Source organism: Pagrus pagrus (genome assembly GCF_965226575.1).
Source record: "Pagrus pagrus genome assembly, chromosome: 13".
Lineage (NCBI taxonomy): Eukaryota > Metazoa > Chordata > Actinopteri > Spariformes > Sparidae > Pagrus > Pagrus pagrus.
The window spans coordinates 23,070,393-23,084,009 of NC_140197.1; the positions used below are offsets into that span (position 1 = coordinate 23,070,393).

General features: G+C 42.7%; 1 protein-coding gene across 2 annotated transcripts in view; it reads right to left on the reverse strand.

The window, feature by feature from the left end:
- The window catches only part of cacnb1 (calcium channel, voltage-dependent, beta 1 subunit), a 32,139-nt gene that overhangs the window by 2,672 nt on the left and 15,850 nt on the right, over positions 1–13,617 (reverse strand). Inside the window, exons 3-10 of one of the 2 annotated variants that reach the window (XM_084371861.1) lie at positions 10,487–10,606; positions 10,168–10,290; positions 9,534–9,670; positions 7,948–8,015; positions 5,664–5,692; positions 2,638–2,718; positions 2,503–2,561; positions 2,314–2,423 (exon numbers count right to left, since the gene is read on the reverse strand). In XM_084371861.1, the coding sequence (XP_084227987.1) occupies positions 2,314–2,423; positions 2,503–2,561; positions 2,638–2,718; positions 5,664–5,692; positions 7,948–8,015; positions 9,534–9,670; positions 10,168–10,290; positions 10,487–10,606 (727 nt within the window). Of the gene's footprint in view, positions 1–2,313; positions 2,424–2,502; positions 2,562–2,637; positions 2,719–5,663; positions 5,693–6,121; positions 6,283–7,947; positions 8,016–9,533; positions 9,671–10,167; positions 10,291–10,486; positions 10,607–13,617 lie in introns of both variants that reach the window. The other variant, XM_084371860.1, reaches the window with a different exon arrangement.

Sequence of the window (13,617 nt, forward strand, 5' to 3'; positions counted from 1 at the left end):
GAATTCGACTGATCACAGTTAAAGTTCCATTTAAGCGCCGCTAAATGGAGCAGTGCTGCATCCTCATTCTGTCGCAGCCTCCCAACATTCAGAATTTTCCTTTTTTTCTCCTGATCTTTTTTTTATTTTGCGGAGGTAGGAGGCACTTAAGAATGAGATGCCTGTGGCACTTGTGTTAACTAATAATAAGGGCACAATTTCTCACCAAAACAGAACACAAAAACCAAAACAACACCTTCATCAAACAAATAAAGTGGAACATTAGTTTCTGTTAGCGCTAATAGGAACAGCGGTGTTTTAATCTATCAGGTGAATTACTCAACTCCGTGGACTGCTTGGGTGTTTTGTTTTCATTGTTCCTCAACAACAGCCTACAAGTCTTGTTATTTAGCATTATGAGTACAGTTCCCCACATTTTTTTTCCCTTTATCAGCCTGTTGACGTGTTAGGAGAGAGATTAAAACGGTGAGACCAGAATGTTCCTCGCCTGTCTGGTCAAACCTCAGCGCCTCCGAGCTGTGCGTGCTGCCATCCCAGTGGCAGAGAGAGATAACGGGGGCAATGCAATCTGCGGAGAGACGGGCCCTGCACGCGGTTTAGCAGCCTCCAGCCTTAAAGCTGGAGGCAGAAAACAGAGCCTCCGCCGAGTGATAAGAAACGTGAACTTTAACTCATATAAAGAAATAACAGGAATGGTTTCTATTAACCTCCAAAAAGACTTTTGCAAATTTGGATTTGACTCCAGCGAGAAACTTGCTCTCCAGCCACGACTACACAGAGTTGACAGAGTTTATGAGACGAAGTCCGACTTCTATAGAGCACATTCTTGGATATGACTGCACACATGTATAGTATATGGAAAGCAGTATACACAGGTCACAAAATGGAAAGTATCGGCTTCCCTCGTCTGGTGCAGGTACCAGCCGCCCTGCTGCCCTCCCACGGATCTCTCATCCCGCTTTAGTTTAGTGATTCTTGTCTTTTTGTTCGAGACTACAGGCTGTCACACAGAAGTATGAGGAACAGAGAAACTGACAGGCAAGCAGACAGGCAGACAAACGATGTATGAGCAGATGATGAATCAAGTGAGAAGAAAAAAGGGGAGGGGAGGAAGGAGAGAGGCTTCATTGTTCGGTTGCAAGGAGAAGCATACGTACCCAGTACGTCTGAATCAAAAGAGGGAGAGGAGAGCAGGTGGGGCGAGGGAGAGGATGGACGGGTGAAGGGCAGAAAAGACAGGATGAAGAAGGAGAGAGGAGGCCAGGATCAGACTCAGGCAGTCAGAGCAGGTAAAATAAATACTAGGAAATAAAACTTGATACTTTCAGGTCTTTGGATGATGTACAACAGCACTGACGTGACCTTTCGGCCCTTTTAGTCTTGTTCCTTTGATTTAAATGTTTACCAGCAATTTTAAATGTGTAAATAAGTTTCTAAAAGGACATTAAGAAAAAGATGTGGTGATATTCTGAAGAGCCAAATATATCCTCAGTGCCATCGTGCTCCGTTGTTTTCCAGAAACTATAAAACAACACATCGGTGAGTCACAAAATGTTCCTTTGTTACAGTGAAACACTTGAGTATATTTTCAGCCGATCCCACGTAGAACATCCTGCTGCCGTGAATACTCACTAGTTGAAAATAGTCTATCTATCTATCTATCTATCTATCTATCTATCTATCTATCTATCTATCTTTCTATCTATCTGTTACATCTATTTGTCTAAATAACAAAAACACATTCAGAGATATGAAACACAGATAGTGAAAGGTATTTCAGATGGATGTTTACCAACATGATGTGATGAACACAAATGTTTGGATTGGATAAAGCCGGCTTGTTTTTCATTGAGGGAATTTTGAATATGTCTTTTTTTTCATCACTCCATAAATCAGAAAATGCTGTCAAATTCAACTTTTCAACCTGTTTGAGCTATATCTGACTCAGAGTATGACAACAATACTAATTTGAGATAAAAGATATGTATTGAAATATATAATAGATATCACCATGACAACTTGATTACTTACATTAAGACTATAATAAACTAAGATGTATTTTTTTTTTGGTTTTCTGATATTTTGTTTTAAGAGCCATCCACACCAGTAACGATAACTATAATTATCATTCTTGGTGTGGATGGCCCTTTAAATATGCAAATTAGGTCATTACATTAAATATATGAACTAAAATAAATACCTAAATGTGTATTTTCAATGATTTCTTTTTTGATTTGGAAGCAAAGTAGTTTTTCAGTGTGGTGTTTGTGGTTGTGGTGTGTGCGGATCTGAAGCGTCTCTACGCCGTCTTACCCAGGCTGGAGCGGGTACTGGAGCGTTCAATGATGGTGTGTTTGCTTGGGTTGTTAAGGACTGAGCGTTTGGCCAGAGAGATGTCCGCTGTCACCCGTGTGATGGATATCCTGAAACAGCGAAGTAGTTAGTAAACAGAAACCACTTAAAGCAGAGCCCACTGTGGGTAACAGATGCTCTCATTCTTACCTGCCCTCAAACTTGTGTTTCAGGAAGTCAAAGAGCGCTTTCTGCATCATGTCTGTCACCTAAAGGCAAAACATCTGGCGTGAGACGGGATACTGGGGAAGCGAAATGTCAAACAAGCTCATTTCTTCTCCTCACCTCGTATCCTTTGAGTGACGGCCCGACTAGGATGATGGGTCTCATGGAGGGGACCACGTCATAGGGCGGGACATGCTCCATCTGAGCCGGGGAAAGTTCCCATCAGTTCCACAAATCTCACAACAGACGTACAGTTACATATAAATCAATATCAATTCAACACAGATGCCCTTTCTCCCCTCTGTGAGTGGTCAGATTGATGGATGGTGGGTTTCAGACGGCGGACTCCATTCGTTTTATTGACCGCCTAAGAATGTTTCGGAGGCAGGGATCAATTTCTCAGTGAAAGCAGCCGCTTCTATTTCTTAGTCTGCCGTCTCACATAATTAAAGTGTCCATAATTAAACCAGACGCCGGGGTGTCAGGAGAGCTCTCGTGATTACACTGCTGCCCTTACACAGACGTCACACTTCACACTCCTCTCTTTTTGTTGAGCATCAGCACTTGGTGCGAACTGTCGAGTTTTTGCTGCCAACAATTGTTGCAGTACAAGAAGAAATGCACTTTTTAGATTTGTGCTTCAGCTGTTACTTATTTTAAGAAACTCTTCCATCCCAAACCTATCCGTTTATGTTGGAAATCTATCTAAAAAAGAAATACAATTTTTCTTAATAAATCTGTCACAACTTCATTTAAACCTTTAGCCTTAGGGGAACTTCATGTGATTTAGAAATGACCCCTTTACGTCACTGTTTCTGTCTGAATTTTACTCAAATGTATTGAAATTATCCCTGGATATGATGTCAAGGTATCAACGTAACATCGGTGTTTCATAAGCTCTGCATCGGTTCTTCAACAGCCGCGTTAATAGTACAGCTTAGAGTTGATGTGCCCACTTTCTGCATGTGTTACAAGCATAAATACACATTTGCAGCTCATTTAGATCGAGTGACAGATGCTTTGTGACTGTACTTAAACATCGCACTTAAATGTCAATATAGCGGATCTCACAGCACAGCTGTCGACTGCTGCTCAACATATTTTGAGCTGCAATTAAATCTCTTACTTATTCAGTTGTCTGACAACAGAAAAACAGATGTTTAAAAAGAAATATGTGCTGATTTGCATGGGACTAATATATTGCATGACCTCAGTATTTGGCGAAACATGGCAGGACATTACAGACATGGCAGATTCACACATGTTTATGATCATGGACAACCTCAGGAATTATCTCAGATTACTAGAGGTGCCCAGACGCTACTAGGTCAGTGTGAATAGGGCTATTTATGTTAAATATAGTAAAACAATTGTGAGCGTTTGGTATATTTAGAAACAGTTTCTCCCCTGCATTTTTCCATTATTTTATTTATTTTCCTATTGTTTATAAACACATACATACATTAAATTACATAAGGATACTTTTCTGTCCCTTTACATAAAGCTCCCTATAGGCCTACATACTGTAGTCTGTGGCTTCCTCAAGCCTTTTACACTTAAACCCTATGACCAACACAGTGACTTACATAGCACACCCACACACGAGCACGATCCATATTGCGGCGCATGAACTCTAAGCTTGTTTGTACATTATGAATCATGAATGATTCATCCATGAGGACGCCAGAAGCATTTGTTATCTATAGAAACAGCCTTTTTCTCAGTGAGAATGGGGTGAAAACACTCGCACGTCCTATATACTCCAACAACAGTGGAATTGGACTTTTTTTTTTTTTCCTTTTTCAGATTTGTATTCTGAGCATGCCTCCTCCTCTGTGTGTGCCGTGCTGCTCTTCAGGCAGCAGATAGTGCTGGAGTGCCCTGCTCCACTACATTACATTACATAAAGCAGAGCAACGGAAGCTCATTTCACCTCATTTGTATTCAGCGAAGCTAAAAATACATATTTTAAAAGTTTCCAAATGGCTCTTGTCTCTAAAAGGGCAGAGCGGGAGCACTGAGCATAACTATAGTGCTCATTGGTTTTGAATAACATGAGCGCAGAGTACAATTTCGTGTGGTGAGTAACCGGGAGGACTGTGTTCATAATATAGATCTGGATGATAGTTCAATATTATGGGTTATTTCCCCTCTATACAATAAGATTCTTCTACAGTAGTCTACTAATATTTAGATATTGTGTCTCAGAGTTGTCAGAGATACTTAACATTATCGACGAGTTTCCAGAGGAGGTCACTGCGGCTACTACAGAAATGATAATGGGTGATGACTAATCATAATATCTGATGCACCGGTGGCATTTCAAGGCTTTGGAAGCGTTAGCCATGTGAGCTAAGCAATAATATTTGTGTGAGTAGTGAGTATCAACCACGGATCAAACAATGGAAATCTGGATATAGCATCATTCCTATGAAAGCTGCTCAGTAGCGCATGAAGCCAGAAAAAGCTCGACTTCCCAGATCTTCCGTGTTGTGGGGACGGCTAACATCTAGTTTAGCACGCGGCTAACTTGAATGGGCATAAAATAATTCAATCGTGCGGCTCCTCTAGACTTTCCTCTTATTTGTCCTGTTTACATTAAATGAAAGGTTATTAATACCTGAATTAGCTTTAAAAGTCCAAAAAATGTAAGGGCTTATTGGAAAATACTGAAAAATGTGATTTGAATTTGTCTCAAGTGTAGGTTGGCATGTAATTTTAAAAACTTCTAAAAGATAACATATGGCTTTGATACTTGTCCATATCTCTCACTTCTCCTGACATGACATGTCTTGCTTCTGCAGCCTTGATGCGTGATTCAAATTGTGCTGAAAAGCATAAAAACAGCTGATCGTGGGCTACCGCCACTCAAACCATCCGTCATAAATGGAAATGAAAGCATGTCAGGATGTGTTACTCTGACTAACAGGGTCTGGGATCAATCTGCACCTGCATCTGCAGCCTGACAGCCGTGATGCAAGCGCTGGGGAAATGACACCGCGGTTTGCAAATGATCCGGTGGATATTTTTGCTTTCAGAAGTATGAAAATGCTGATTTCTTACCACCAGAGGAGGGTAAATGTCAGACAACACAGGACGAGAAGTGAAAATGTTAGAGGTTAGTGTTGAGAACGAAACACACTCACCGACTTCTGTTTCTGTTTAGCCGGACCACCTACAGTATCATTCCACACACAAGCAAGAAGAGACAAAAAAAAAGCACAAAAACACAAGAGCACATTTAGTTATTGACAGGTTAGGATTAGACGGGGATTGGGAGAGGAGCTGCTCATTGATTAAATCAGAGTTTACTTCATATGAAATATAGAAGAGATTAAAAAGCGGCAGCAGCCATTTCAGAGTTAGTTCAACGCCTCTCCCAGCTGGCAAGCACAGAAACAAACGTCCAAACATATCTCTGCGTAACCATCAGGACTGGAGCCTGAGGGGCCAAACGGTGTTAGATTCAGGAACAGCGGGGACGGTTCAGTTAGTGAGAGACGGAGGAGGGAGGAAGACATTAGACCTCTCGGAGGAGTAGGGGACAAATGCAGGAGGGAGGGAGGGAGGAGGTGAGCGAGGTGTCCTGGGCCCCTAATGTTACCTTCTTAAAGAAGGGCAGTCGGTGGGTGTTGGCCTGAGGGGACGTGACGCTGCCTGACATGCCCTTGGGGGAGCGAGGGTCACCCTGGAACTCAGGGGGCTCCTCAGCATCCAGGTCGAGGGGGTCAACGTCAAAGGACGCAGTGGACAAGTCCACGTGAGCTGATGAAGGGGGGGGGCGGGCGGCGAGAAGAGAAGACAAGAGAAAGAGCCAGACAAGGCGAAGTAAAAGAAGAGGAAGAAGAGCAAAAGCAAAAAGGGGGAAGAGTAAATAGAAGACAGAATATGATAAAGAGGCATGGAGGAAATTGCAAAAGATGGCATACACAGAGATCAGAAAAGGTGGCACAGTATGATTTAAACTGGAAATAACATTGATAAGAGTTTAAAAAAGAACACATCAGATTATTATGGAGCAAGGCACAGATGTGAGGTGTAATAACACGAAGGAGAGAATGAATTCAGTGTGACGAGGAGCAACAAAAGTTTGAAGTGTAGATGAGGAGGAAAGTAGTTGATAGGCAGGAAAGAAGGAGTGAAGCTGTGAGGGGAGCGAGGGGGGGATAAGGTGTGTCAGGATTATGTAGGTGATGCGGGTGTCGTTGGTTACGGGGGGAGGCAGGAAGTCTGGCAGGTGTTTCTTTGGTGATTTGGCAAAATATCCTTTCTCACTTTCATGAGATCTGAGATGATTGACACCACTGTCAGTTAAATACACTGGAAGCAGAGGGGAAACAGCCAACCTGGCTCTGTCGAACGGCAACGACCTCTGGCTACAAACATCACTAAAGCTCACTAATTAAAGGCCCAGTGTGTCGGGTTTAAGGGTAACTACTGGCAAGAATTGATTTTTCTATTCAGAATTATGTTTTCATGAGTGTATAACCACCTGAACTTAGACTCATTGAGCTTTTGTTACCTTAGATTGAGCCTTTCGCCTCAGACTTCCACTTTTAATATGCAGATGCCGAACATATTGTTGCTACTGTTTACATTCACCCTGATGCAAATCCAAAAAACGTGTTTATGTACAGTATATATATATATCTATGAAGCACGAAGGTGTTTACAAACTATCCTATCATTTTGCAAACCTGTGCCGTATAATGACAAATAAATCACCTTGAACCTTGAACAAAAACCAAGTATCGAGAAAAAATCTGGCACATAACGGCCTGTAAAATTGTCGGTTTTTGCAGATGTAATGTGTTAATTAGTCAGCTTTAGCAGAGCAGGTAGGTGGATTTGTCACCTTTGGGCACAGCTGGCTGTTTCCCCTGGTTTTCACTCTATGTGCTAAGCTACTGTGAGCTAACAGAAAGAGGTGGAGGTGAATAAGTGTATTTCTCAAGTCAGACAGATGTGCTATCTATTACACATCTGCTGATTTCAGTTCAGTGGCGCTATTCGACAAACACAGCCCCTTAAAGTCAATCAGAGTTGTTTACTTTTCCCATGTTTGCACTTTCTTCTCTCCCGCTGTCTGTCTTCGATATCGAGCAGCAGTTCTGTGTCTTCCTGGCGACGCGCACACACACAAGTCAGACATACTTATCAAGTTTAATGAGTGCAGTCCATCCTCGGCTCTATTTCAGGCCGGTCTTGTCTGCTAATGACAGACCTCCAAAGACATCTCTCACTTCACAGAGCAATCCGCTGAGATTCATCCGTGATTCACCATCACGCCTGACTAACCAGCCAATTAAAATCTTCATCTAAATATCAGCCGCCTGTCTCATCTCGCTCAGTCAGGATTGCACACGCACCCACACAAACGCGAACAAATCACTATTTTGCCAGTTGACTGGGAGACCCCCTTGACCTCACCTGTGCCAGGTGGAGTGGGCCTGCGCGTTCCCGTGGCAACATCCAGACTGGAGCTTCCTCCAGATTTACTGCAACGGGAAGAACAGTTTGTTTTAAACTCAGCCAGGCAATGTGTAATTGTTCATTATTTAAGGTGTATATGTAACGTATGTATCACCATGGATTCAATCTGTGCAGCTAATATCAGACTAATGCTGTTTTTCACACATTTTGTTGGATCGGGGATATCATAATATTAAACGTTGTGTTTTTGCAGAAGTAGCATTATGAACTCAGGAGTATGTCATTGTGTGATCTATATACTGAATTTAAAGGAGACATATTGTGCTCATTTCCAGGTTTATAATTTTATTTTGGGTTACTACTAAACTAGATTTACGTACTTTAATGCTCAAAAAACACATCAGTTTTCTTATTCTGTGCAGTGCAGCAGCAATGTATTCCCCCTCTGTCTGAGACGCTCTGTTTTAGCGCCTGTCTCTTTAAGGCCCCTCCTCCAGAATGCCCAGTCTGCTCTGATTGGTCAGCTCACACACGCCTGAGCCAGCACCCCTCACTGCGTCTCCAGTTGGCTCTGTCTCGTTCTCACCCTCCAGTTAGCTCCACTTCTACCGTGAATACAGGCATAAATTACGCAAATGTGAGACATGGTGAGGTAGTGTGATGTCACAAAGTCACAGAATTAAAGACGGGACTACTGACGAGGCGTTTCAGGAGCAGTGTTTTCAGTGGGAGAGAGGAGCACCCGTTGGCTTCTTAACTTTCAAGACCTTTTACATGCACAAGAGCCTTCTGTATCTAACCCACTGGAGAAGAGGAGAGGTCTGGACAGCAATAAAAGATTTTGTACTGTACGTCATGACAGTTGCTTGAGGGATTAACAACATGTTTTGTTTGAGGGTAAAAACACGAAGCTTTGTTGCCAAAAAAACTTGTTTAAACTAACACTGTTATTACACGCTGATAAACCAAAGATGGAAATGTAAGTTAGATGAATTTCTGAGTAATGTTCAGCCTCTGTTTGGGTAACTCGGCTTGTGCTGAGAATCTACTCTGGTTGTTCACCATCGTGATGTGGTTTTGTTTTATGTTTGTACTCCATACCACAATGTGTGGTGTCCAAGCTGTTTAGTTATTAATTTATGTTTTAATTGTTCTCGTCTTTGATGTTATTTATATTCAGAAGTTTTAATAATGTGAACATTGGAAATAAAAAAAAGGTTTGTACATTTTTCATTTCTGTCAAACACTAAACAGTATCAAGAGCTCCTGCACCGCAAAATGTACTTTAAAATCTGATCACACTGGTTTTTGCAGTATTGATTCTTTTATTCAATAATCAAGATAAACAGATACATTCCTGTATTTCTTTAAAAAAAAAACTACATCCTTGACTACAGAGACCTATGTATACACACTGTAGTTACATAGAGGAATACGGTGACTCACCGCAGTGTTTTTGTCTATTTCAGGAAGTTTTACATTGCCTGGTGGGTGAAGTGTGACTCAGGTCTGACCTGTTTTATGAAAGTGGGGTTGTCGGTTGTGATGCTGATAGTGTAAAGAGATTTTTTTTTAATGGCTACCTGGAGCTGAGTCGGTTCTGTCTCATCCTTTGCTCCTGCAGCTGACGGGTGTTCTCCAGTTTGACCGGGCTGGGGATGAAGCCCACCTCACAGCCCTCCTTCACCAGACGTCCGATCCACCAGTCGTTGTTGTACTTCTGCATACAGACCGGCATCACCATTTGTCAATGTGTGTCCAATCCAGATAATAATTTCTAATTCTATTTACAAACACTTTAGTGCTGGACTGTATCTCTGAGCCACATTTTCTCCGAAGATAATTTTCATGCCTAAAAAGTACATTAGAGTACTCCGAATGACTAAACTCAGAGAGTTTTGTTAATTTACTTTTTCCACGTTTTCTTCTATATTTGGACCACTCGAATCTGCTCTCGCTGCAGCTCATGTTAGTGCTAACTCCCACTCATGGCCTGAGTGTGGTTTAGACAGAAGGAGACAGTGTAATGAGTCGCAATAAAACATGATCTCTCTCATCGCTGCCAATTGTTTGAAGGGGCCAATCTCCTTTTTTTCTCCCTACACCATCCAGGAGCCAATAAGTCCGTTTGCTACGTGAGGTGATTTACCTTTCCTTGAAGTTTAAACTACAGAAACCGTTCTCTTAATCTCCGTGTGAAAAATATACTTTAGTTACCTCTTTAATGTGCAAGAAGTCTTTGGCTTCGAAGGATATGGCCATGCCCTGCACAGGAACGTCATCGCTGGGGCCGGGGTTGTAACCCACATTTGTCCGCACAGCAAACGCCACCGGTTTGGTCTGCAGCGGGCGATGTGAAAGAAAGATATTAGTACACAGACGGCGCCTCGCCACAAACACTTAACACAGAGTTCAGTGTCCCCTTGACACTGATGAAGAGGTCTACAGAAGCTGTCAAAAGAAGCTTACGCATCAACGATGACTATTAAACCAATATCGTGCTTAACGGACTGAGATGTAACAGCTGATCTCTGACCTTTGCTTTCTCGAGTGTGGCGAGGGCCTGTCTGTCGGCCTCCTTCCTCAGAGCCTCAGGGTCCTCCTCCAGGGACACGTCTGAGTCCGACGGCCGGCTGGTGTAGGAGTCTGCAGAGCCCTGAAATGCACAATGAGTTTATATAAAGTGAGGAGGGAAAGAAGGGACAAAAGTGCAACACATGTCCACAGATCAACCTTTGGAGGGAGCAAAAACGTGTGTGCGTCTTCACTGAAAACCTTCATATTCGTCTTTGTGTATTCCCGATGTTCTCCTGCTCCTTTATGTCTTGTCCCACATTCACTTGTCATAAGTGTGAAGGTTGTGGCTCTGCCTTTGCAACTTACTTGTGGTCAAAATGTCAAGACCGCCTTGAGAAAGCATAACCTACATGGACACAAAAGGGGCCCTGGCCTTGCATGAAAGCTGACTCTGTGTAATACGAGGTGAAGAGGATGCATAACAACAGGCCGACATTTCAGCTGCAGCGAGGGCGAGGTGTCGAGTCTTTTCACACAGGTACAACACATTCGGTGTGTGGGCGTGTCAAGCGGACCCAGAAAGAGGTAGGGCGATAAAAAAAATGGCCCGAGGACTGTTTATAATATTAGGGCGGGATATAAATTTCTCATGAAGTGGCTGCAGTTTCCAACACATCCAGCACTCATACACTGTAACTTGACTCTCTACAGCTGACCCTCATCCAGACACCCATACCACAATAAAAACCCGAGCCTCCTGCGAGCCCGCGGCGCCGGCCCACTGTACTGTTCAGCAGAGCGGAGCAGTGAGGGAGGCAGCCTGAACTTCTGAAATGTTTGAGTGCTCAACTTATATAACAATCCCACTTGTTCTCTTCTTGCTTGCTTGCTGTTTTTTTTTTTTCTTTTTTTTTTTTTAGCTGACAGGCTGCCTGGCGCTTTGTAGGAGGTGCTGACAAGAATGCGGACAGCTGAATGTGCCAGGCAGAAGAAGTGAGTCACTAGGTGTGGGCTTTTAAAATAGAGGTGAGAATGCGCAAGGATGACATGCGCCATATGTAATGATGATGAAAAACTCCCTGCACATGTGTAGTCACTGAACACAAAGAGTGCGGTCAGTGAGTACAACAGGTAACTCCAGACGGGTGTTGAGTATTGAGATTTTTTGATTTTGGTGCCATTCAGAGCTACAAGGCATGATATTCTGATTATTTGACTGATCTTGACATGAAATAGATGAGTGGGACGGATCAATTTTGCCTCACAACGATCATTGGCACTGAAATAGCAGTTAAAATTATGATGATGTCACATTTTTGGGGGTCAGAACCCCTCAATTTTTATTTTTTTTTTACAATTGGAGAGGGCATCTCTACATCTCTGCAACACAACAGTACCTTTTTATGATGCTGTCACATATTTGGGATATTGCACTTGGTCATATTGAGATTTCAATAATATTGCGATTTGAGACTAAAGCAGTACAATTTTTGATTTGTTAGTTTGGGGGAAAAAAACAGGTTTTAACTCTTTTTTTCTCAATTCAAATAAGGTTGCGGTGTAACGGTGTTACATTTTTAACAGTACACTACACCACTATTAATAAAAAAATATCATGGTTTCACAGTATTGCGATATTGCACAACAATAATCATCATTATCAGTTTCAATGACCCTTAAAGAATGAAAACATGTCTTCTTTTTTCGATGGACAGATGCTTTATTATAAAACGAAATATTGATAAAAACTTGAAATATATTTATTTGTAACAATAATACGTTATAATTAACACCATATATACACAAACGTACACAATGTATTAACCATCAATTGTCAACTCCAGCGGCTGGAGGCTACATTAGCAGCTAACGGCATAACACACAACGCTGTGATCGTTACTATCTCCCCTATTTTGTTTATATTCGCGAGGACACTGCACTGCTGAGGGTTTAGTTGTGTGATAAGGTGCCATTATGCAAGTTTTTGCGGTCGGGAGTTGGAAATTTAACCTCCAACTTTGATTGGAAGCATGAAGCAGCATGAATCTCGAACCTAACGGTGGGTGGACCAGTTGCATTGAGGGTAATGTAGGCGCCGGGTTTTGACAAGGAAGAAAAATGTGTTGCAGCAAAAAGTTACAGTATATCTATGTTGTTTTTAACTGTCTAACGTGAGACCTACAAAGGAGTTTTGATACACAGCACTACCTTGTTTTTAACGATACTTTTAAAATATTTTTGTGTGCTTCTGAAAAGCAGCCCGGGCGGCCTTGTGGTTAAGACGCACTACATCCCTGGTTTGATTGTGGCGGGTCACACCTCTCTATCTCACCTTGTTTCCTGCCACTATCAAATAAATATTCTTCTTTCAAGCGTTTGTGGCATTCCTCAAACACGAACCTTTATCGGAGAGAACCAACAGCTGAGTGAGCCTGAAGGTCTAAATATATCCAGAGAGAAAACCTGTTCATATGTGTTCGAGTGAAGCATCTGTGTGCTGTTAACATGTTTGCACGTGCATTTATGTGTGATTAACGCTCCTCCACGCCTTTGATTACCATCCATGCGCCTCTTTATGATTTGAAATGAGAGGACAAACACAAATGTTGATTCTAGCTCGGCCACCTGTCGCATCGAGGCGCTCTGTGACTTGGCAACAGCCCACCGAATGTAGACACTCCCTGTTGCCATAGCTACGCCTCGCGTCCTCGGGCGTCCACAAGCCATCCCCACTTCCTGTTTCATTTACTCGAACGCAAAAAACTCGCAGCGGTGCGCCCGCTTCCCACTCAAGTAGGAGGAATGATTCTGCGAGTGGCATGCGGCATCTAATGAGCACAATAACAACCGCCCCCACTCACCGGCTCTGAGTCATCTTCTAAACCATACAGGTGCATCCCAACATCGAGCGCCGACTAAGTGAAGGTTAACCTTGATGGGGAACCCACGGGGACGCTTTTAGACAAAAAACAAACGAAAAAAATGACGTCTGAAGCCACCTGGGACCGAGCGGCTCGCTGCAACAGGTCGGTGATGCAGCAAAATGTAAAGCGAGAAAGAGTGGGAGGGATGGGTGATGACTCGTGTGTGCGTGTGTGTGTGTACTGTAAGTGTGTGTGTGTGTGTGGACAAATGTGTCTGTGAGTCACT